Source organism: Cryptomeria japonica, chromosome 1 (genome assembly GCF_030272615.1).
Source record: "Cryptomeria japonica chromosome 1, Sugi_1.0, whole genome shotgun sequence".
NCBI lineage: Eukaryota > Viridiplantae > Streptophyta > Pinopsida > Cupressales > Cupressaceae > Cryptomeria > Cryptomeria japonica.
Genome location: NC_081405.1, coordinates 328,647,349 through 328,671,369, shown reverse-complemented (window position 1 = coordinate 328,671,369; position 24,021 = coordinate 328,647,349). Strand labels below are relative to the sequence as shown.

General features: G+C 37.2%; 1 protein-coding gene across 2 annotated transcripts in view; it reads left to right on the top strand.

Moving 5' to 3' along the window:
• LOC131073144 (uncharacterized) overlaps nucleotides 1-24,021 on the top strand; it is a 307,122-nt gene that overhangs the window by 11,845 nt on the left and 271,256 nt on the right. For both annotated transcript variants that reach the window (XM_058009527.2, XM_058009528.2), the window contains exon 2: nucleotides 15,036-15,109. In XM_058009527.2, coding sequence (XP_057865510.2) covers nucleotides 15,036-15,109 — 74 coding nt within the window. The remainder of the gene's footprint in view (nucleotides 1-15,035; nucleotides 15,110-24,021) is intronic.

Genomic DNA, 24,021 nt, shown 5'->3' with positions numbered 1-24,021 from the left:
TGCGGATTGCGCAGATTGCTGTTCCTATTGTAGGCGTGACTGCGGACATTGCTACTCCTATGGATTTCCAGATCACTTTAGTCGCCCTTGGTCCTACATCCACAGAGCAGGAATTCCAGGAGATTGGTGACAACCTCCACGCAATCAATGCAAGGTTAGACAGAGTGGTTGCGAAGAATGAAAGGTACAGAGAAGAAAATATTAGACTCAGAGAGTATATTGTAGGGACAAGGTGTGGAGATCCCACCTTTATTTCCCCTATTGCAGTTGACCATGGAATACATTCACACTGCGAGGTAGCGAGAGGTACACACTCAGAGGTGGAAAAGTGTATTGAAAGCACAAGAAAGTAGGCAGATGATTTCCTTATTCAGTTTGTTCATGCATATGATAGGACGACAGGGCTTATATTCAAAATCCAATATTTTGAGGGAGTTTGGGAAGAATTCCGGCCTATCCAAGAGAGGACTATTCCATGCCTCCAGGCATTGAAGAAGGTTCCTAATTCCACCTTGGTCAGCAAGAACATTGTGCACAGTGGAGACATATATGATTTCCATGGCTGGTATTGTTCACTAGCTGTGAAGAAATCAACTTATGAGAACGCCCAGTCGAGTTGCATGGAAATGGAAGGATTAATTCAGGACATTCAAATGAAGATCCTTGCCTCGATTGAGGAATTATTGGGTGTTGATGTTAGTGATGCTAGTGGTTTACACTTAGCCGAATTAAGAGACAAGATGAAATTTATGTATTTTTGCCAGTTGGACTCTTTGAAGAAGAGTCAGATAGATGACTTGGTCTCTTTGTTGATTCATGTTCATAGTTCGCAGAAGCTCATGCCAGAATGGGAGAACACTTTGAATGCTTGCTTGGATTCACTGGACGTGATTGATTTACAATAGGATACCTTGCCTAGCATTTCCATGGAGGAGTTAGATTTAGTATTGGCTAGATTCTTGGAGTATGCTAGGAGAGAGAGAGATGCAGGGAGGAATCTTCTAGAAGATTCCCTATTTGATGACTAGGTATCTTTTCATTGGGCCATATGTTGGTGGCGCCATTTTTGATGTAACCCTAATTAGGGCAATTCTAGGGTTTTGTTGGCATGATCTCGGCCATTGATCTTGGATCAATCTGGGCCATCCATTTTGTAAGAGACTCTATATATGCCCCTTTGTCTCTCATTTGTAAGAGAGTTTTTTTGTAGAATTGTTGGTATATGTTGCAGCTATTTGAATCCTAATCATAGTTCAATTGTTGGTGATTTTGCTCTTCAAGTGTTGTATTTGCATTCATGGTTCTCAATTCCTCCAAGTTAGATTAGAATTTAGATTATAATTTATTTTCATGTATGTTAGATTGAGTGGAAGATTTGTTGAATTTATTTGTGTGGAATCCCTAGTCCATACCACTAGCCTCTTGCCGCTGGTAAGTGCGCCTTGTGTGGTCAACTGGAATTTGAGTAAGCATAACTTCAACTATTACGCTCCGTTGACAAGCATCAACTTGGATGGTGTCTACGTTTGATGGTGATAGCTTCAAAATCTTTAAGTATACCTTAGATGATTGCACTAAGCTCGTGTCAATACCTGATTGTGAGACCTCGCCTGGTTTGATTCCACTAAATCCGTTCACCATTTCCTACATTCCTAGGATTAGAATAGACTTCCTGAACCCTATTCTTTTTCCCCCTTTTTTAGTAAGAAGTAAATCCAGAGCCATATTGATAAATCTTAAGTTGTCAGCACACCTATTCTGCATCATTCATGATAATCCAAACATTTGCGTAAGTCCCTGAGTGAAACACAACAATTCACATCAACCACTGAACTTACCCACTCGTCAAGACCTGACATGTAGAAACCTTGGAATCATTTTAGTTGATCTCATTCTTAGCATCTGAGGTGATTTTGTTCAAGAGAGGGTAAATTACTTTGGTAATTTATTCTGTATTGTTATGTGCATAAAAAACACATCAACAGGTCCCATGAGGCCAAGGGGGCTCTGGCTTTCACTCTACCCTTGGGCCTAGGGTAGAGGGTCTCTTGGACACCTCATCATTCCTCTTACTCCCATTTTCTCATGATTGAGCTCCTATAGGGAGTTGAACTAGACCCTAGTTAAGTTAATTTATGCTTAATTATCTTTCTTTAGAGATTTATATTATTAGTTCCAATGGTTTCCTAACATATTGCAGGATTTCAAAACAAGGTTTGACTACAGGTGTATTTCTTTGTATACTCTGTGCTTGCATTCATACATATGTTTTAAGTAAGTGTGTATACTCTGTGTATTCATGTGTATACTTTGTGTTTTCATGTGTATGCTCTGCGTTTGATTCATATTCGATATATGAGTAACTAGAAAGATTTAAGATGCATATATGTATATTTTTCCATGTATTGTTCAAATGTGATTGCAGATCCAATAATCAAGGTTATTAGATTGCTTGAGGGCAAGCAAATTCGAGGAGGGGAGACTGTGATGTCCCCATCTAAACAATCAAAACAGGATAATGCCCGCTCTAAAATAGAATTTAATAATAAATAATAATACAATTAAAATATAAAAATATATATATATATATATATATAACCAAATAAACGAATAGAATGCATTAAATAAAATCTTAATAATAATAATAAACAAGATTTAATATATAATTTATATTTATTAAATATTAATATCAATTTCATATTTATCAAATAATAATATAAATTTTACAATATTATATTATTGACAAAATAACAAAGTAATTAGAAAACAAATATACTAATAAATAAATTCAGAAAAACAACTATTCAATAAAAAAACATTATATATTAGAATAGTAATCATCCTAAACAATAAATAAAGTTAATTGTTAAATTAAATATTAGTAAACTGCTGGTGTCAGAGATTGTCCCCTCACAATAGACAACAATATATGGAAATATAAGTAGTATTAGGAGTAATGTATTGTATGATTAATATCAGCCACCATATAGAATTAATGATTTGTATCAGTATCACACAAATAAAGCAGCACCGAAGAATATTAAGTAAGGACTTACGATAGTCATCCATTAATCAATATTTTATGTGGAAGTAGGATATGAACTAAACGATTATATTAGAGTTGGAATCATTTCATTAGAGATATTAAGGCAACACCCTCATCCACCGTCAGAAATTATATTAAGATTTGGATCATGTATAGAGCAATAGATGTTATCACAGATGTTTCCAAATAGGATAGAGCACGGAGATATCATTCAAGTCTACCCCAGTGATCACCATAAATCGTGCACAAAGATCTTCCATCCGTCTAATTATCATCATCTAACATGAGGATCCAACAGAAACCATGCAATTATGTAGAAGAAAAAACACATTCCATCATATCTTCAATGAAAAGGATATTTTTTTACAAGTTTGGCAACAATTTCTGCCTTCTCCTATTGTACTCTATCTGCTTGCTATCTAATGCTTATTAACCTACTATTAAAGTATTAACTATTAACCTTTACAAATAAAAGAGAGAAGCCTTTTATAGTGCAATCTGTTACAATGAAGGGCTTGGATTGAATCCATATCAATGGCCAAGATTGAATTAAGGGAAATCCCAAATGGAGACATTACAACCACCACCTTACATTTAATGTTGACCAATGAGAAAATTACAAATCTTTAAGTGCACGTCCTTTTAGGGAAAGGACCAATGACAATAGGTTTAGCCTCAATCCTAGAATTTACAATGAGTAGATGATATCACTTCATTCAATGCACCCACATGTCCACTTGTCTTCTTTGTAGGATGAGTCAGGTTCAATGAAATTGGACATGATGACCTTGAATTGTTTGATTGGTTGATGATGAGTGATTGACACCTCAGCATGTATATCTTGTAAAATTTCTCCTCCATAGCAATATCTCTTGATACTCAACATTATCCATCTTTTGACTGGTTGTGATGGTTCATATTCCCAAATTACATCATCTCTTTGAATAGGTTGATCTTGTCCTTTGCACTTACTTCCATCTCCATCTTCTTGTTTGGGAATCCACCATGTGATGTCCCCTTCTCCATATCTTGGACTTCTTGAAATGTTTTCTTCATCCTTTGGAATTCTTCATCATGTAGTTGTGGTTCCTTGATTTCTCATTACCTCCTTGAAGTGTGAACCTTGCCTTGATGTCATCTTGAAATATGAATCTTGTCTCCCTCTAGCAATCCTTGACCTAGAAGTGTTCCTCATTGCATTATTGGATCCCTTCCTTTGATCTTGGAAATCCAAGTCATTGTAGAATCTTCCTCATAGAGAAATGTCTTGAAACACCTTCTTGCATGACTTGATCTTCTTGAATGTCTTGATGAAGTTTAAATCTTGATGTTGTAAGTCCTCCTTTGTTCCATTCATTTTGGATTCTACCTTGAAGTGTGAACGTTGTCCATCTTCGTATTGTTGTCCTCTTTGTATCTGCTTCCTTGAACTTGAACACCTTGAAGTAGTCCTCTTTCATGTTGTGAAGTTCTTTCCTGTAATGTCCCCTTCTCATTAGTACTCAGATTTCCGTGAAGTTTGGCCTATTAATTGACCCTCGTAGGCCAAGGAGTTGATGAGGGGGTCGTTTTGGTAGTTACTTATGGCTTCACATATTATTTTACATGATTTTATGGTGAGATAATGTGTTCTCACGTATGTTGCTAATTGCACTTTAATTATAATAATATTTTAATATTTCTTAAAGTGCTATTATTAATTATTTAAAAGGGGAGCAATTAAATATTATTTTATTATAAAGGAATCTTCTAGAAGGGAGGCCGATTCATGTATGAAAATGAATACATAGGGGAGGAGCCTCATGGTTTAATCATCGGTTATTTGACATCTCTTCTTTGTGACTAACTTGTGGAGCCGAAGGTTTTTATGGTTGATCTATTTGTCTTTGGGAACGGAAACTCCCATTGATAGCATAACTGAGGTGGTGAAAGATCCTCCAAAGGGTTGCAATTGTGAGTGAAGGATACTTCAATCCTTCATACCTGAGTTTAATGTGGTTTGGCATCAACATTCATGGTAGGCGATTTTGGAAAATACTTCAGCTCATTGGTGAATTGACTTCCATGCTTGCATCTATATATTGAGAAGGGATAGGTGATTCCTTAGGGCATATTGGAGGAGAATTTGGAGGAGTTATCGGTCACATATCAGGTCTGATATAAGGTTCGACCAGACCTACTAGCCCCAGATTTTGCTCATAACCCCCATTTGGTGCATCAATTTCACTATTTGATTGGAGCGCTCACATTAAGGGGATATCCACAATGCTGTTTGATGCTTAGAAGGGGACATTCAAGCTGGAAATTATTTGTTACTGGCCTTAATATCAGAACAGTGGCGATTTTCGAGAATAGTTTGATTTGGCAAGAGGAGAGCTCAAAGCGAATTGATATTGCTTGCTTCTTCATCCTTCCACCTAGGCGCTTCATCCAGGTGTATTTTGTATTGTTTATATTCAACTTTCAGTCATGTATGCATGAATTAGTGGTTGCCATTAGTACTCAGAAAATTCTGAATAATATTTAGTGTAAGCCAAGAGTCTTGGCCATTCCTCAAGTATTTTTTAGTCAGGACTGCATTGAATAAATAAATCAGTTGAGGTCTATATGTGCCGTAATAAGTTGGGTTTCCAATCTGAGGATGCATGACAATTGTTTGACAAATTGTCAATTAGTTGAATAGGATGATGGTATGCTTTCTTCAACATTAATTTATTTCAGTTCGTTACATTCATATGTTCCAACAAGCAAAACCAAAGAAAACTGCATAACATGCAAAATTTTACAAGCTGTCCAGTATCAATAACACACAGGGTTATTCAGTTTGAAAACTAGGACAGAAGATTGAAGGTTATCAGACAACTGTTTGTCAATATTCCCTACACATTGCAGTCACATAACAGCAGGGGATATTACAGTGGTATCAGAGTTATCATCTTGCCATCCTGTGATCAGTTAAATGTCTGATGAGTGCAAGAGATATCATATATTATAATAGGGAACAAAGAAAGCCGCAGTACCAAAATCCACTAGTGTCAGACGTAGACACTTTTTTAGAAGCTTTAAGGGAAAGGGATACCGGCAAAACAGTTCAGACTATGGTTGAAGAAGACAAGGATGCAAGAATTGAAAATAAATTCTACACCATGCTTGACATGATGTCTCAATTATTAGCAAAGATGGAACAACAAACAAATAATAATCTCCATCAACATCACACAGTTGAACATAGTGGGAATAATGCGAATAATGGAAACCTTGAAGAGGAAAGAACTGTACACCGAGCTGCTAATACTAGAGGATCAGCCTCTAGACCTCTCTTCCCCACTTTTACACCAAGAGAAGAACAACCACATGTTGCTGCAGTTGTTCCTTGTTGAGATGAAGCTAGACAAGCCTACTTGGAGTATACTACTCTACCTCCTGATATGAGGGAACAATGGACCTTTGATGAATACATGAATCAAAGGAATAGAAGAAGTGGAGGAAGAAATGATCATTATGTTTCACCAAGGACAAATTATCAGCAAGCTCTTGGTAAAATTACAATGCCATATTTTGATGGGAGCAATAAGTGTACAGCTAGAGCATGGGTGCAAAAGCTTGATAACTACTTGTTATTGAGACCAATGCTTAAGAAGGACGTCATAAGGTTTGCTACTCTACATTTAGAAGGGGCTGATCATGAGTGGTGGTACCACGGATTGGTCACTCTTGGTCATAATCTTATTACTACCTATGATGAATTCACTAAGAGATTGATAGAAAGATTTGATGTCAAATATTTTGAAGTAAGTTTTCGTGAGTTGGCACAATTGAAGCAACATGGAACTCTTGAAGCTTATGTTGCTGACTTTCAGAGGTTATCAGTCAGGGTACCCAACATTAGTGAAAGAAGATTGGTTGTCTTGTTCATGGAAGGTTTGATGGAGCCACTAAGAGGCTGGTTGAAAGCTTTTGACCCACCTACACTACAGGAGGCGATGGAGAAGGCGAGGAGTATGGAGTTCGTAGCCCCAAAAAGCAAGAGTTCACAAAAAGAATTTCCTTCTACTAGCAATGAGAGTCCTCAACAACTTGCTGATAAGAAAAAGAAATCAGCAACCATGATGGATGAGTAGACACGAGAAGAGTTAAGGAGAAAGAAATAATGTTTTTGGTGCCAAGAGCCTTACAGTAGAGAGCATGATTGCTGTTTGAGGCCTAAGGGCAAGGCAAATTGCGCAATGTGGGTGTATTATTAGGATTCCAATTCTGAAATTTTGGATCAGCCAGCTACTTCAGGGAACGATCAGGGTGGAAAAGCTTCAACAAAATTTGGGCCTGATGGGAATCTATTTCCTATGGCGTTATTTGCTGACGAACAAGATGAGGTTCCTTTCCGATTCAAAGGAACAATCAATGGGCAATGTTGCATCGCTATGCTTGACACTGGAGCAATGCGTAATTTTATTGATGAGGGATTTGTGGCTAGATGCAGATTGCAGACAGAGGATTTCCATGGATTTAGAGTTAGAGTTGCAGATGGATATACCCTCATGTGCACTAAACGGATAGGTAATCTCACCTTATAGCTAAATGATTATGAGCTACAAGTCGACTTCTATTTGGTCAACATGGGTGCAGTCAGAGAAACGAAAATCGCCAGAAAATCGCCACACTCGGCGAGTCCGAGTCTGAGACATGCTTGCCGAGTCTTTGGGACTCGGAATTGGACTTGTCCGAGTCTGGCACTCACCAGACTCGCCGAGTTGGTGAGTTTGGCAAAAATTCGCCAAACTCGACGAGTCCAGTGCCTGAAACTCGGCTACTAGCTGGGTTACGTAAAATGACAAAAACAAAAACATTTTAAAAAGTTTTTTAAAAATGAATGGTCTCGTCTTTGTTCACTACAACCTCCGCCTGAGAATGAGAAAAATTAGAGTTACAACATGTCAGCCAATAGAAAAATGACACCCAACGCCTTTATTAAATAATAAGTTTTTTTGGCCTCGCGGGGCGCTGCCCCTCGACCCCGCCCTGTATCGCGATAGGGAGCGTGCAAGGGGCGATGCCCCTTGAACCCACCTTGGGGGTGCTGCCCCCAAACCCCTATCGAAAAATATGGGGGGAAATTGCGTCGATAGAAGTAGGGAAAATTTAACCTCCGAGTCTGACACTGATTGGATCGACTAGGTAGATATAGAGCCTAAGATTGTAGCCATGGAAGAGGAGGAGCGAAGAGCACAAGCACAAATAGGAGATTCAGAGGCAGATAGTGACACGGATGTTCCTGATGTTGGTGAGCATGGCATGGTGTCATGGGGAGCGGCTATGGCTGTCGAATCATCCAGGACCTACCTTAGACTCCTTCACAGGGGGTCGGGGCTGGAGGGTGCAGCCGTGCTTGCTCCTCTGAGCCATAGGCTTGTAGTTGTATTTACCTTTGGTATTTGTATGAAACATTTGATGATGATCATATGATGACATGGATATTTTATTCCATGAGTTTTGTAATATTGTATACATTTGACAATATTTATATAGCTATGTTTGTTATTTCCTTCAGCTACAATTTGCGTTTATGCTTATGTGATTGATGTATACTTGTGTATGTAATCAAATGAGCCGAGTTCAATGATGTTATTGTGTCTTTAAGGTGTATTCAATAAAGGGTGCCTGAAACAAGTTTTAAATCTTTAAAAATCTCTAAATTTCTTGAGTTTTTCACTTTCCCAAGTCCAGTCGAGTCTGAAGCCGAGTCTGACTTCGAGTCCCGAGCCCGAGTCTGAGCCGAGTCCGAGTCCCATTTCTTTGGGGTGCAGTGGACGTAGTTTTGGGCATGAAATGGCTCCAAGACATTGGAGTTTTTACCCTCAATGTACCTAAGTTGGAAATGAAATTTGAAATGAATGACAAGACTTATGTGTCAAGGGGAATTGCAGATGGGAGCCTGCATTCTATTTCTCTTTGTAGATGAAAAAGCAGGAAGACAGAACAGGTGGTTATTGAGGAGGAGCATGAGATGATTGACAATCCATTGTTTGAGATTGATGCTACATGGCTATATGATAATCCACTCTATAATTTGGTTGTTGATCACTCTCCTGATTTTAGTCCTAATAGTGACATTTGGGATCCTTCCAGTACATCAGGATTTCAAATAGGACTCAAGGAGGGAATTTCTGAAGTGTACATAGTGAGGAGCGCATACAGCTTCACATTTGATCCTCATGTACACGACTTATTTCAGATGCACGATTCAGGGGCACATGTGATGGATAGTTTATTGGATAGCTCACTTTGTGCAAAGATTGGGAGCAAGTATGATTAGTCCCTTGACATGTTTCCTCTTGAAGTTTATACTCCATCGACACTTGATGAAGTGATTGAGTTGGTTCAACAGATTCAGTTGGATGAGCTAGTGTTACAGGAGCTAATTCATGATGACCAGGACATTACAAAGATTTTCTCTTGGGATCCAGGTGGAGTAATTCTTCAGAAGGTTTTCTTTGAGCAGTGGAGACCCCAAGCAATCTCCACTGCTTAAAGAAAACCTTCTGTCCACAAGCAATCTCCATTGTTTCAGGGAGGGTTGATTGTAATGTCCCCTTCTCCTTAGTACTTAGATATCCGTGGAGTTTGACCTATTAATTGACCCTCGTAGGCCAAGGAGTTGATGAGGGGGTCATTTTGGCAATTACTTATGGCTTTACATATTATTTTACATGATTTTATGGTGAGATAATGTGTTCTTACGTATGATGTCACGCATGTTGCTAATTGCACTTTATATTATAATAATATTTTAATATTTACTATAAGTGCAATTATTAATTATTTAAAAGGGGAGCAATTAAATATTATTTTATTATAAAGGAATCTTCTAGAAGGAAGGCTGATTCATGTATGAAAAAGAATAAATAAGGGAGGAGCCTCATGGTTTAATCATTGGTTATTTGACATCTCTTGTTTGTGATTAACTTGTGGAGCCGAAGGTTTCTGCGGTTGATCTATTTGTTTTTTGGGAACGGAAACTCCCATTGATAGCATAACTAAGGTGGTGAAAGATCCTTCGAAGGGTTGCAATCGTGAGTGAAGGATACTTCAATCTTTCATACCTGAGTTTAATGTGGTTTGGCATCAACATTCATGGTATGCGATTTGGGAAAATACTTCAACTCATTGGTGAATTGACTTCTATGCTTGCATCTATATGTTGAGAAGGGATAGGTGATTCCTTAGGGCATATTGGAGGAGAATTTGGAGGAGGTATCAGTCACATATCAGGCCTGATATAAGGTTTGACCAGACCTCCTAGCCCCACGATTTTGCTCATAACCCCCATTTGGTGCATCGATTTCACTATTTGATTGGAGTACTCACATTAGGGGGTATCCACGATGCTGTTTGATGCTTAGAAAGGGACATTCAAGCTGGAAATTATTTGTTATTGGCCTTCATATCAGAACAGGGGCGATTTTGGAGAATAGTTCGATTTGGCAAGAGGAGAGCTCAAAGCGAATTGATATTGCTTGCTTCTTCATCCTTCCGCCTAGGCGCTTCATCCAGGTGCATTTTGTATTGTTTATATTCAACTTTCAGTCATGTATGCATGAATTAGTGGCTGTCATTAGTACTCAGAAAATTTTGAATAATATTTTGTGTAAGCCAAGAGTCTTGGCCATTCCTCAAGTATTTTGTAATCAGGACTGCATTGAATAAATAAATCAGTTGAGGTCTATATGTGCTGTAATAAGTTGAGGTTTTTGTTTATTCGACATGTTTTTTTTTTGGCAAAGCCAACCTAACACCCTAAACTCTACACTAGCAGTATTTGCATTAGTGCAAGGACAAGCTTGAGCGCATTTTCATGTGTCCATGGACTATTGAGCGCATTTTAGGGGGTGTGAAGGACTAGTGAGTGTTGATTTTATTGTAGCTGTGGTCGGAATCCAGAGGCCTACATAAATAACATAAAGCTTGTGATTATAATAATAATTATATTGATAATATAATTATTATATTATTAGTTGTGAGATAATATAATTATATTATGTTATAATATAATATTATAATTATTATATTATGTTATAATATAATATAATTATAACTATTATATTATTAATTGTGATAATATAATTATAGTTATAATTATTAATAATATAATAATATATTAATATCATATTAATATATAATCATTAATATTTAATTATTTAATATTATAATAAAGTATGGTGTCCCTTGGTGAAAGGGCACCTCTTGCATATATAGTATGAGATGTGTGATCTCATTGAGTGTAGGAGATAATGATAATAATAATAAATAAAATAAAATACATGCAATACTTGGGACTTTAACAGTGAGCGCTAGAGCAAGGTAGTTTTGGACTAAAGGGCGTATGTGACCTATAGTTCTGGACTAAAGGGCGGATGTGACCTATAGTTCTGGACTAGAGGATGCAATCAACATGTGGTCAAGTATTGTTCCGGACTTGATGGTGCTATCAACATGGAATAATGGAATTTCCAAGCACTAGTGAGGGGTAGACAAGGAATTGTGAGCACTAAATTAACTTGTGCATGGACAAGTGAATGCTGTGAAGAATTTTCCAATGAAATCCACAAACTTGCTAAGGAAAAACTAATTTTGAATGTGAACCCATGTTTGATCCTTGGATTTTACATTTGAATTTAGGAATTCCACATTTCCATAAGGAATTGATCATTTTTATTTTGAATTCCACACTTCACCTTAGGATTCTAAACGAATTTTGTGAATTTCCACACTCAACCATGGAATTTAATCTTCAATTTTGGAATTCCTTACTCAAACAAGGATTTCAAATCTTAATTTAGGAATTCCTTGTTTCAAACAAGGATTGCTCTTGAAAATTACAACTTTGTCAAGAATTTTGTGAATTTTTCTTGATTTTCCTCTCCTGTCAAGGTTGGAAAATCTGTCCTTGACAAGGAATTTCCCTTGTTAAGACATTGAATTTTATCATTTTTCCACACTTTAGTGTTTCCAAAGTCTCAATTTTCTTGAGAATTTTCCTTGACAACTTGTCTTGATGACATTTTTGTAACACTTTTTGCATTTTGACAACATTTGTAATCTTGCCATCAATTCTTAGTCTTGATGTTTGTTCATGGATTCTAGATTCGAAACTTGAATTCTTGACTCAGCCTACCCATTTCGAAGGACAAGTTTACATTCTTACTCACTTTAAGGATTGATCAACTGCATTCCCAGACTAACAAGACAAAAGGAAACGCTCTCACAAATAAAGGCTATGAAATTAGTGCCAAACTAAAACTAAGCAAACTACTAACCCAAGGAGTGAAAAAGTGGGGGTCCCCATTTGCAATGGGGGGTGTGTGTTTACAACACAACAATATGCAATACAAAAAACCTAGCAAAAATCCCTCTTTTTATTTTATTAATCTAGAGCTCAAAGAATTTTCAACATGTCTACACTAGATAAGAAGTTTTTAATGTTTAAAATCTATCTATTACCGAAACTAATCTAATGCAACTAAAGGATGTTTCTAATTTTCAATTAAACACAACTATTGACTAGCGCTTGCACCTGGGTAAGGTGCAATGTGTAACGCCGATAGTAGTTTATATCACATTTGAGAGTCTCCACTTATGATGTGAATGTATAGTCTACGGTTGAAGTCAGATGGTCCTCCAATGTATACAACTACAATCGACTCAAGAGAATTTCTCAACGGATTCCCAAAGCTCCAACTTGATCAGTCATCATTAGACATTTGTCCTTACTTCATCTCCTGGCTTATCGGCAAGAGTTAAGACTTATACAACCTCCTTAGCATGTCTCATTGAACATCAAAGTCTCATCGACATCTTAGCTTTTCGCCAAGACCACACAACTTTGTTATCGATATGGTCTTCATTGGCGTTACACATCACTTTGGCTGGCTCCTTGACATTTCTCACCGAACTCTTATGTCACGTCGAAATCCATCGCTTGTCTCCAAGACACACGCAGAGTCTCACCGATATGGTCTTCATCGACAATCTACTATGGTGCCTTCACAAAACAATAGTATTGGTGGGTGGGTTCTTAACAGGTGCCATTCTTTTTTCAATGCAATGAACACATTCAATGATTTTGTCATCATTGGTAAACATAATTTTATTTCAAACAACCATTCTTTGCAATCTCCTAAAACATTTGACGAGTCCTTTAGATTTTATATAATTTATGATTTTTCTTGAATGATTGGCATAACTCAACCCACCATGATACAATGTTAGAAATTAGGATCACCACTTACTAATCATCACAAAAAATATGAGATAAATAAAATAAGAATTAAAACATATCCAAATTCAACACATTTAATTAATTAATAATCTAATAATTTATTAATGAGAAACTTATTAATTACTTACATGATATAAAACATATAATATGCATAAGATTTCATGCCCTGATATTAGAACACTATTATTATGCTCTAGCAGAGATGACAGAGTTGATGCTTGGAACATGAAATATGGTGATCGTGATGGGGATAATTTCACTCAACGAACTTTAGAACAACAAAGAGGAATTATTGAAGGCAATGGGCATATAAGAGCAACCAAACCATTGAGGAGGCACTTGCGGAGCTAAAGAAATGTTGAGAGAATGGAGAATACCATATGTGAAGCACTTGAGTATTGTTTTAATGAGCAATTAGGTGGCTCAATGCATTTAGCATTCACCCCACTTTGTACATAATTGACTATCTAGTTGCTGCATTGTCAAAGAATGCAACTACTAGACTACGCTAATGCTTCTAACCCCATCCTTCATCAAATCTCTCATCAACCTCAGATATCTATCCAAATATCACATTTCATTGAATGTTGGTTTCTCAAGCAGAGATTAGTCAATTCGGGTGCAATGTCTACTTTTTACCATTTACTTATTGATATACTATCAATATAATTTTGCTTCTGAGTTGTGCCCATGAAGCACTCCTCCAGCTGAGTTTATTGTTCACATTAAGTTGATCAAGTCAAGCATTAATATTAAAAATGATTTCGATGTCTCATTGAGAAACACGAAGTCATTATCTAACATTTTGACATACATTGGGCTAATTCCTAGACTCTAGAAGTCATACTACTTTTATTTATTACTATTTTTAACTTCCTATTTTTCAAATTGAAATCCCCATTTGCATCAATTATCCACTACTTTATAAAAAGAGTTGTATGTGTGGATTGCTTATCGTCTTTCATTTCTACTATCTTGAATTCAACTTCTCTTTAATGCCTTTGTAGTCCATCTTGACATTCTTGAATAGTCAAAAAGGGAGAACCTATAAGCATTCACCACCCATATGTGGTAGAGAAAATACAATAATCTGGACAAATCCATCTACCCTAAATTTACTTCCACATAACATTTAATGACAAACCTAAATCAAGAACACCATCTTTGGTCATATATCTGACAAACCCAAATGAGGAAGACCATCCTTGATTATATATCTGACAAATCTAAATCAAGAATCCTTCCTTGATTATATATTTGTCCACTTCAACATTTATCAGCAATTCCATTCATTCTAAAGTGCACTTGTAGATTTATGTTTCTTTTTCGAATCAAGGATTTCATTCCTTGCCACTTGGTTATGCATATAAGTAGCTTGATTGGGACATAAAGGTGGTGCTAAACATTTAAAAAATGACAATATGTTGTGCTATATTGATGATATTAGTCATGGCTGCCTGTTCTTCGATTTTTGTGCATAACATACTCTAGGCAATTCATTGTACATTGAATATAATAGTGGAGCTATTAACAACATCACAAATTCCATGCCTCAGATGCAACCTTATTTGTTAGTGGAACCCTTTGAGTAGCAGAACAGTATTAGAGAAATTAAGCAATTATGAATTTGTATTTGAACAAGCTTATTAGTTTGTCATATTATCCTAGGTTGCTTAGGTACTTTGTCTAACAATTGGCAATGCTATGTTTTAGGACTTCCAACTGAGCTGATTGAGGATCCGAAATTTGTTCCTTTAAGTGAGGATGATCCCAGATTTGGCCCTCCAGTAAGTAGGTGCATATCATTTACTAAATATAATGTGTTGTTGAAGATCCTACACATGTTCCTTTGATTGAGGATGATCCAAATTAGGTGCAATCATTTGCTGCATTGAATACTTCTGAATTGTGTAGAGGCTTGCATGTTGGTTATGCAATTTTTTTCTAGAAAACTTTGTATATGTTTAACATTGACATTTTGGATCTCACTTTGTGATCCATCATCAGTATTAGATACAATATTATGTTAGAATACACTTTGTACACAAACATTTAGTGCTAATGTTAATGATGTAAGAACACCATATTAGTTAAGTCTAAAATGTAACAATTAAGTTACAACCAACTTGTAGCTTTTCCATTTCGATAATAATTAAAGTGCATGTTTTCTCAAATTCCTTGCATCCATCTGTCTGACATTTAGTATTAGAGCAAAGAAGCCTTAGGAAGCGTATGCTTACCCAGAGTGAGGAAGCCTTGCAGAGGGTATGCTGATTGTGAAGAAGAGTGAAGGGAGGAGGAGAATTGTTGTTATGAAATCATTGCTATTTGTTGTGCATCAAATCGCTGTCAAAAGTAGCAAAGCAACTGCTGTTTAGCAGAGGGCGTACTGACATCTGTCAAGCAAAGGGCTAACATTTGGAGGTCTGACCTGTAAGTTTTTAGTGCAGAGGCCAACCTACTCAAAGTTTTTGAAAGGCCAACCTGCTGAATTTTTTTGGAGGGCTTACTTATCAGTTAATAGTTGAGAGACCAGCCTGCTCAGGGTTTTGAAGTTCGAAATTGGTAAAAGAAAAATTTCTTAATAAGTGCAGAAGCTGGCTGACTATAACATGTTTAAAAGCCTGCTGTTAAGGACTGAGTTGTTGCTGTCAAAGAGCAGTTAAAGAAAGCCATTACTGTCATTGATCTACTATCAAGGGGTATTTTCTCAAGTGCATGTCTGGGTACTGATTTTTTTGAAACCCTTTGCAATTTTTTTTGTGAACATACAAATTGGGTGCTTAGTTCTTTTTTTGAGAGAAGTCCTGAATTATCCTGCAAATTTGCCTAGGTTGTATAGTTGAGGCCAATATACAAAATATTGTTTTTTTTGAAGCCCAAATATTAGCAGGCCAAAAATTTGATGTTTGGAGTCACAAACACTCACCATTGCTTGGTATAGGAACTGTCGTACAGTAATTCTAAAAATGGAAACTACAATGATTTCCAATCTTGCAATTTTTGATTACCATTAAAAAACAGATTTATTAAAATTGTTCAGTTCTTCTAATGACTTGATCCCAAAAATTTGGAATGCCACTTTTGCTGGTGGTCTTTGGGAGAGTTTGAGAAACGAATATGAAACTTCTAAAAAGTAGTCCTATATTTGAAAAATTTATTACTGTCCACAATGTTGGGTGAGGGTGGATCATTGTTAGAACACTACTTAAGATAAAAGACCTATGGCATTAATTCATTACTGTCAATAAATTAGTCATCAATAATTTTCTTTCACCTTTGAAATATATTTGTTCCAAAAAGAGCAAAGATAAATGCAAATGGTTTAATGCAGATATGGACAATTTGAAATTGCACTTGTTGCATGCTAGAAGGGTAAAGCAAAGAAAATTTTAACTTCTGATTCATAATCCAAACAGAATGTGAAATGTTCTTATTTTCATGAATTTGGGTATATCAAAAAGAATTCTAGAAGTGACAATATGATAAGAAGCAGTAGGCTGAGGCTAATATGGTAGTTTATTGTGCCCATATGAAATTTTTTGTACCTTGCCAAAAGTCAAGCTAAATCCTGTCTTTTTTTGTCAAAAATGCAGTCATTTATCAAAGCATTGTCTTCTTTGCCTATGTCATTTTTGTTGTTTCTCATCCTTCTCTTTGTAGGAATAATGAAAAGAAGCTTAAGTGTATCCACTGGAGTGAAGAAAGGAGTCAAATGATGAAGGCATTATGAAGATTCGTCATGGTGTTAAACTTTCATCTAAGTATGATGAAGCGTGTGAGTGTAAAGGGCAGCCATGAAGTTTCAAGTTGAAATTTACGGACATACAGGAATGGTGCATGCCATATAGAGGAGAGAGATTTTGAAATTTGAAAAAATTGCATGATGATGTTAGGACGTTGTTGGTGTCTGTTTTATCATCTACCAAACATAGGATAGGATACCCGAAGGCATTCTATCCTCTCCTGAAAAATCACTACTGATTCCAAGGTCTATATGTGCTAACAAGCGACTTTAGTGAAATAGCTGCTTGGGTAGTGTATGCTGAAATTCTCAAGGGGGCCTTATGTTAACAAATGTCTTTGAACTGCTGAATTTAGACGGATTTAGCAATTTTAGGCTCTCTCTTTTTTTTTTTGGTTTTCAGGGACTTAGACTTTCAAAAAGGAGAAAAGAGATAGGGTTCAAGAAGGCTAATCTAATCCTACGAACTCCAGAGACAGTGTCAATTGGGTGCTCTCAAGAAACCAAACCTTGCTTCGCCACACTAGGGACAACTACACAAAGCCAATGCAATCTTCAATGGATTGTGCTTATGATTAAGATGTTGGGATGCACAAAGGATGAGCTCAGACTAACTTTGCACGGTGAAATGAAAATCATCCATTCACCAAAAGTATGAGCAGAGATACACCATTGATTGACACTTATCAAATCCTTCATTCAAATTAACAACAATGAAAGCAAATCTAGATTAATTTTAACTAGCTGTTGAGGAAATTGAAACCATGCAAATCATTCAAACAATAGAGATTACAAAACAAGCGCACATGCAATATATTATCTGGAAATGATATTGTTGTCCTCATTTTTGTTTTCAAAAATGAAGGACCACTACATGAAATTTTTGTGAAAAAATGAAAATTTTTACTCTATGGCATGCTTCCCGAGGCAGAATTTTGACTAATCCTTGGATTGGCTTAATCCTCAGTCCATCCTCGAACTGCGTTTCGAATTTTGTCAAATTCTGGGTTCGTTTGCTATGTCTTTCTTTCAATTTCGGGTTTTAAAATCCCGACTGCAGGTGGAGAATTTTCTTCAAACTGCAAGTTTTAATGATATTCATTGTTTTGGTCTTTGTAGGGGAATTTTTGACTTATTACATGTGCACTTTTATTTAAAAGATGTTACTTGTAATTTGTTTTAAATTTCCCCTTTGTTGTTTTTATCTTTTTATTGTTTTTAGTCTTGTTTAATTAAAATAGGGATTTTTTGGCTCAATTACAAGTAAACTTGCAGTTTGGTCTAAAAACCCCTACTTTAATGGTTTTTACATGTAATAGGGATTTTAAATCCCCATTACATATGTGCAAGTATTTCTAAACTTGTTGTAGGGATTTTATTTCCCTTTTACAAGTAATTAAAACTTGTATTTCTCTCTAAAAAACCCGATTTTGCCTTGCAAGTGCATTTTTGACAATTTTAAACTTGTCATTTGTCTAAAAAATCCCGATTTTGGCTTGGTAAGTGAAAAAGTGAATTTTAAACTTGCTATTTGTCTTAAAAATCCCGATTTTGCCTTGTAAGTGGAAAAAGTGAAATTGAAACTTGTTTTTCTCTCCCAAAAGCCCGATTTTCATTCCCTTATGCAAAATCGAACTTGTCTTTTATTCCAAAAAACCTGAAATGCAGGGAAAAACGGTTTTTGACCATTTCAAGGCAATTTTTGTGGAGAAATTGTTGGAGGAAGGCATTTTGGCTTGCATCCTATCCTCATGCATTCTTGGACACCTTTCACGCCATATGGAGGTTGCATTAACTGGTTTTTCGCCCTAGATCAGCAATCACATTTTTCTTTAATGCCACATTTTGGTTGGTTAAATCTCCAACAAGCTGCAATCTCCTAAAATGTTTTGCCCTCTCTCACCTAGGCGTGGAGTTTGTGAGGAGTTTTAAGCTATTTAATGATGCCATTGAAGATGCAAATGGTGGCCATGTTTTTCTCCACGTGATTCCTTTGGCTACGTTTTGCAAACACTTGTCACCATTTCTTCTACTCCTCCTTAGGCGTTTTGTTCCAATCCTCTTGGGTGTGCTCTCTCATTGGCATTTTGGTCCTCCAAATTTGGGATTGCTGCTACATTTATCAATTTGGGGCATTTTTGCAAAAACGTATTAAGGGTTTGCCATTGCAGATTGCTTCTATTAATTGGTTTTCCTTCTTTCCAAAAATTGGTTGCATTTTTGGAGAAGCATTTGCATTTTCAAGAAAGGTATGTTCTCTTTCCTTTTTTTCCTTCTTTTTGTTATTTTCTTGCTCTCTTAGTTTTCTTTCTTAGTTGCATTTTTGGCATGTGTTGTTCTTCCCCTGAAAATCGGTTTTTGTGAGAGAAATCTTCCCCTTGGTATGCAATTTTCGAATTGCATTGTTCTTCCCAAAATTCCCTCTTTACTTGTATTCGGGATTTTTAATCCCGATTACAAGTTCGCTGGAAATTCTTGTTCTTCCCCTACGGTTAAGGAATTTAACCATTTTTGGTTGAAATTCCAAGTTGAAAAGTGTGAAATACCTCTCCCTTGCAAATTCAGGTTTTGAAAACTGGATTACATGATGAAGAATTCTACCCATTTTCATGAAAATGACTTTCCCGGATTTTCCCATTTCTATCCATCCATGTTCCCCATATCTGTACTTTCCATTTCCATCATTTTCCGCAAGTCAAAATCTCATTTTTCGTCCATTTCTCCATTTGCGAATTTATAAGTGTACTTGTATTCGGGTTTTAAAACCCCGATTGCATGTATGTCCTTTCCAACTTGTATACTTGCGAAAATTCTCCCAAGATCCGAAATTGATCAAAGTCAAGATTTTCCCATTTTTACATATTTCCCCTCTTCCTCTCACAAAATCGTAAAGTTCAAGAATCAAAGTTTTACCCATTTGGAGAAGGAAGAATGATATTTGTAGCTGACTATGATGTTGCCTTAACTCTTTTAAGTCTTCATCACAGTATCCCAGGTTCACAATCAATGTCAGATTTGCCGGCATCTCCAACTCCAAAGAAGATAAAATACAAATATGACAAATACCAGAACGAGGTTGCACCTTCCCAGGTTTCTTCTCCTTTGGATCGCATCAGAGACACATAAATAGGGCACATTGATATGTCAGAATTCGTCAAAAGGGTAGAAGATCCACAGGGTAATAACTTGTAGCCGTTGTTGGACAGCCATATTCACCATGCATCATCTTTCCCGGTGGCTGCCCTAGAACTTGAGTTCGTTCTTGCATGTGCCCATCATTTTGACAGAGTCAAGAGTCATAAAAAATGATGATGGCGAAGCTATAATCCGTCTTGATGCAGATATGATCGAGAAGGTTTTCAGAATACCTCCTGCACCTATTTATATGGAAATCTCCAAAGAAAGTGCAGCGGAGTATTATGTGAAGAGCGAAAAAGATTGCAAGCGACACATCAATAGGTGGATCCAAGAGCCACGAGCCTCCTTCTCAAGGTGCGCGAAGTTGTACCGGTGCGATTTCAAATGGGAGATTGGAGACACCATAACCCTCCTTAGCAGGATGATGGGCTTTGAGCATTCCAATGTCTTTGAGCCATGGATGTACCAGTTTATCATGTTCATACGGCAGTCTCATCACATTTCATGGGGAGAAGTCATCAGCGATGCCTTGTGCAAACAACTTGCAGCAGTTCCTACCACCATGACCTTCTTCATGAATTCATATTTGGTATACTTAGCAGCATCACTTAGACACTTTCCAGGTCTTTCTACCAAGGGTGATCGCTCACTTATACCAGTTTGGGAATATTATGATCAGTTGCCATTGAGACCCAGCAGACTGCATTTCAGAAGAGTCCAAGATGCATTCTTCGGATATTTCATGTGCCAGTTTGATAGAAATCTCAGGAACAAGAGAGTATCAGATGAGGCATGGGATAAGGTGTGCGAGTATGGATGTTTGTTTCTGCAGTTTCCCACTTTCACCTATATGAGGATCGGATGCTATGATGGTCAACCATACATGCTTCACAGATACCCAACTGATAAGATCATTCTTATGGAGTTGGGAAGACAGATCATGGCTGTTCACACTTTTTAGTCTGCTAGGCACAAGGTTGGAATGGGGATCTCTACCACAAACCCATTGAAAATCGGTCGGTATTCCCTTGTCACATCTGTGAAGGCTAAGGCCATGGAGACTGAATTGCAGGAAATCAAGCTCAAAAGGTTTAATCCTAGAGCTGATTTTGATTATAGGGGTATGAAGGAGAAGATGAAGAAATCCTTTGTGCATGTTCATCGCATTGAAGACATTTGGGTAGATCTCTGCACAAAAGCCGAAGTTCTGAAGATGGATTGCTGTAGGCTCACTGTTGAGCAAATTGTTGATTTGAACTTGGCGGATATCCCACAAGGGATGATTGATGACGGGCATATACTTGATCCTGAATACATTTCACGAAGGGTTGAGGAGGCTCCACTCCCTTTGATCCAATGGTCACACAAGGAGTGCATATCCATCCTTGATAGATTTCAGCCTATCTTGGCCAACACCAATGCATGGCTGAAAAGTAATGTTGTTAGACTTATAAAAATCAAGGTTGGTAAAGAAGATGATTCTACGAGACCTCTTGGACGGAAGTCTGAGATTCAGATTGACAACAAGGAGGGTGTTTCATCTTCGGGCACAAGGATCAAGTTGCGAGTCAGTCGTGCAGTAGTGCTTCCTCCTGAGGAGACGACTATTCGTGGGAAGGAAAAATCATGATTCCATGTTCAGGTAATTGATCTGGATAATCTAGAAGAGGGGCAGCATTCTGATGATGCTCCCAAATCTCCAGTTTTAGACTCGCCTCATGAGATCATTCCACCAATTTCCATTGAGACGCCTCTTTCTCCTCCTGATTTGCTTGTGGATGAATCTCCTCAGAATGCAATTCCCATTTCAGCATTCGAGCCATCTCCTGATCATCAACAAGAGAGTGCGTTGAAAGTTCCTGAGGATATTCCTACTTGCATCCAGTTATCAGAAATTGATACTTCCACTTTTGGTTTTGAAGAATTCATGAGGCAATCTTCATGCCCATTAGTAACTGAGCAAACCGTGGTCACTGTCCAAACAGATATTCCTCCTAGGATGACCACGGTGATTCAAACAGAAACTGATTCTCCTTTGCCTACGACTGCTACTGGAGGGGATTTGATGACTTTGCCTCCATGGCTTAGTTCTTTCACCCCGAAAAGGAAGAAGCAAGAAATCTCACCTGATGCCTTTGACTATCAGCAACTGAAACAGTCCAGATCCAAAGTTGCTAAGAAGGCCAAGACTATCTCCAGAGTAACTGTTGACAGTAACAAGATGAAGGTAGCTGAAATTGTGGAACCTATTGCAGATAAGCCATTTGATGAAATGTCAGCTGCTGATTATAAGGTTACAAGGATAGAGTTGGGCAAACAAACGCATGAGGTCATTAAACATGATGCTCAGTTTTCTGTTGCTTCATTGGTGCAAAGGTGTGATGAGCTTCTAGCGAAGAAAGACAAGCTAGAAGAGGAAAACCGACAGCTTATGGCAGCCATTCATAAAATCACAAAACCTGCTGCTGAAGAGAGTAACTCCATAGGTTCTTCTGGTTCCCAAGAATCGATTCGTGGAGTGGAAAGGGCTGCTCAAAAGGTACAAGCACTGGATTCCTGGGTTGATCAGCTTCACGATCTATGTGCACAGGTAATGAAAGACATTTTCCAGATAATGTCTAAATTGGAGACCATTGAGGAGAAACTGGATCAGACTTCTAATGCTTTCAAAAAGAACCTGGAGAGTGTTGAAGAAAGTTTGACAATCTGGTGTACCATGCCCCAACAACAACTGAGTGTTCTACAAGAGCACGCCATCATCTCTTCTAGGGTCATGTACTTGGAATTTGAAGAACTCTTGGAAAACAAGACCCTTGTTCTTAAATCCCTCATTGAGGAGATCGGTGATGCAGGGAGATTCCGGGGCGAAGTTTTTTGAGATATTGTCTCACATTGTGAAAGGGCCTAACATAGTAAGTCAGGATGGAGAGCTAATTCCATAAGAAGAAGTTCTTGCTGATTTCCAGATGAGGATTCATAATGAATGGAGGAGCGAACAATTCTTGACCGCTTCAATTCAAGCATTGATGAAACACCAAGCCTTTCTGCATGAAATCTAGTCTATCCTGGATAAAAATAGTTCTGCGCTCCTCCGCTGTCACGACACTATTGTGAAGACTATGGTTGTTGCCAAGAACACCCATGAACCAAATCCCGAGGAACTACAAACAAGCATCCAAAAATTTCAAGGATTTGTGTCTTCACAAAATGTAACTTAGTGTTTTTCAACACTCAGTTGAATTTTCCCTCTTTTGTAATCTTTAGTTGTAATTTTGTTTTGACAAGTTACATGTAAAAGTATTTTTTGTAAAAAGAAAGTTACACATTACTTGCACTTTTGTAATTACTTGTAAGGCAACTACAAGTTGTGTCCGATTAGGACTGTAGTTGGAATAAGTCTTACTTAGTTGGAGTGACTTTTAGTTAGTTAATGAAGTCTTAGTTAGTTATTGAATGAGTCTTGGTGGTTGAGAGAATCTCTCAAGTTAGTTAGGATCCTCCCACCTTTTTCTCAAGGCTCCTCTTCTATAAATACTTGAGGGGTCGATTATATTTGATATCTTTTGGAAAGCAAGCAAAAACTCTGCCAAATTTACAACAAGAAGTCTTTGAGCTTATGTATGTGAATTGAAGGTTTTGAAGAATAATAAAGAAGGATTACTCAAGTTTTGAGTCTTTGAGCTACATGTTTGAGTTTGAATCTTTTTATTTCTTCTATGCAAAGTGTTTCTAAAGGAGTGTAGTCCAATCTGATTTGAAGTCTTTGAGCTGTAAGTAGAGAAGATTAATTAAAATAGGAAAATCTCTAGAAGGAGC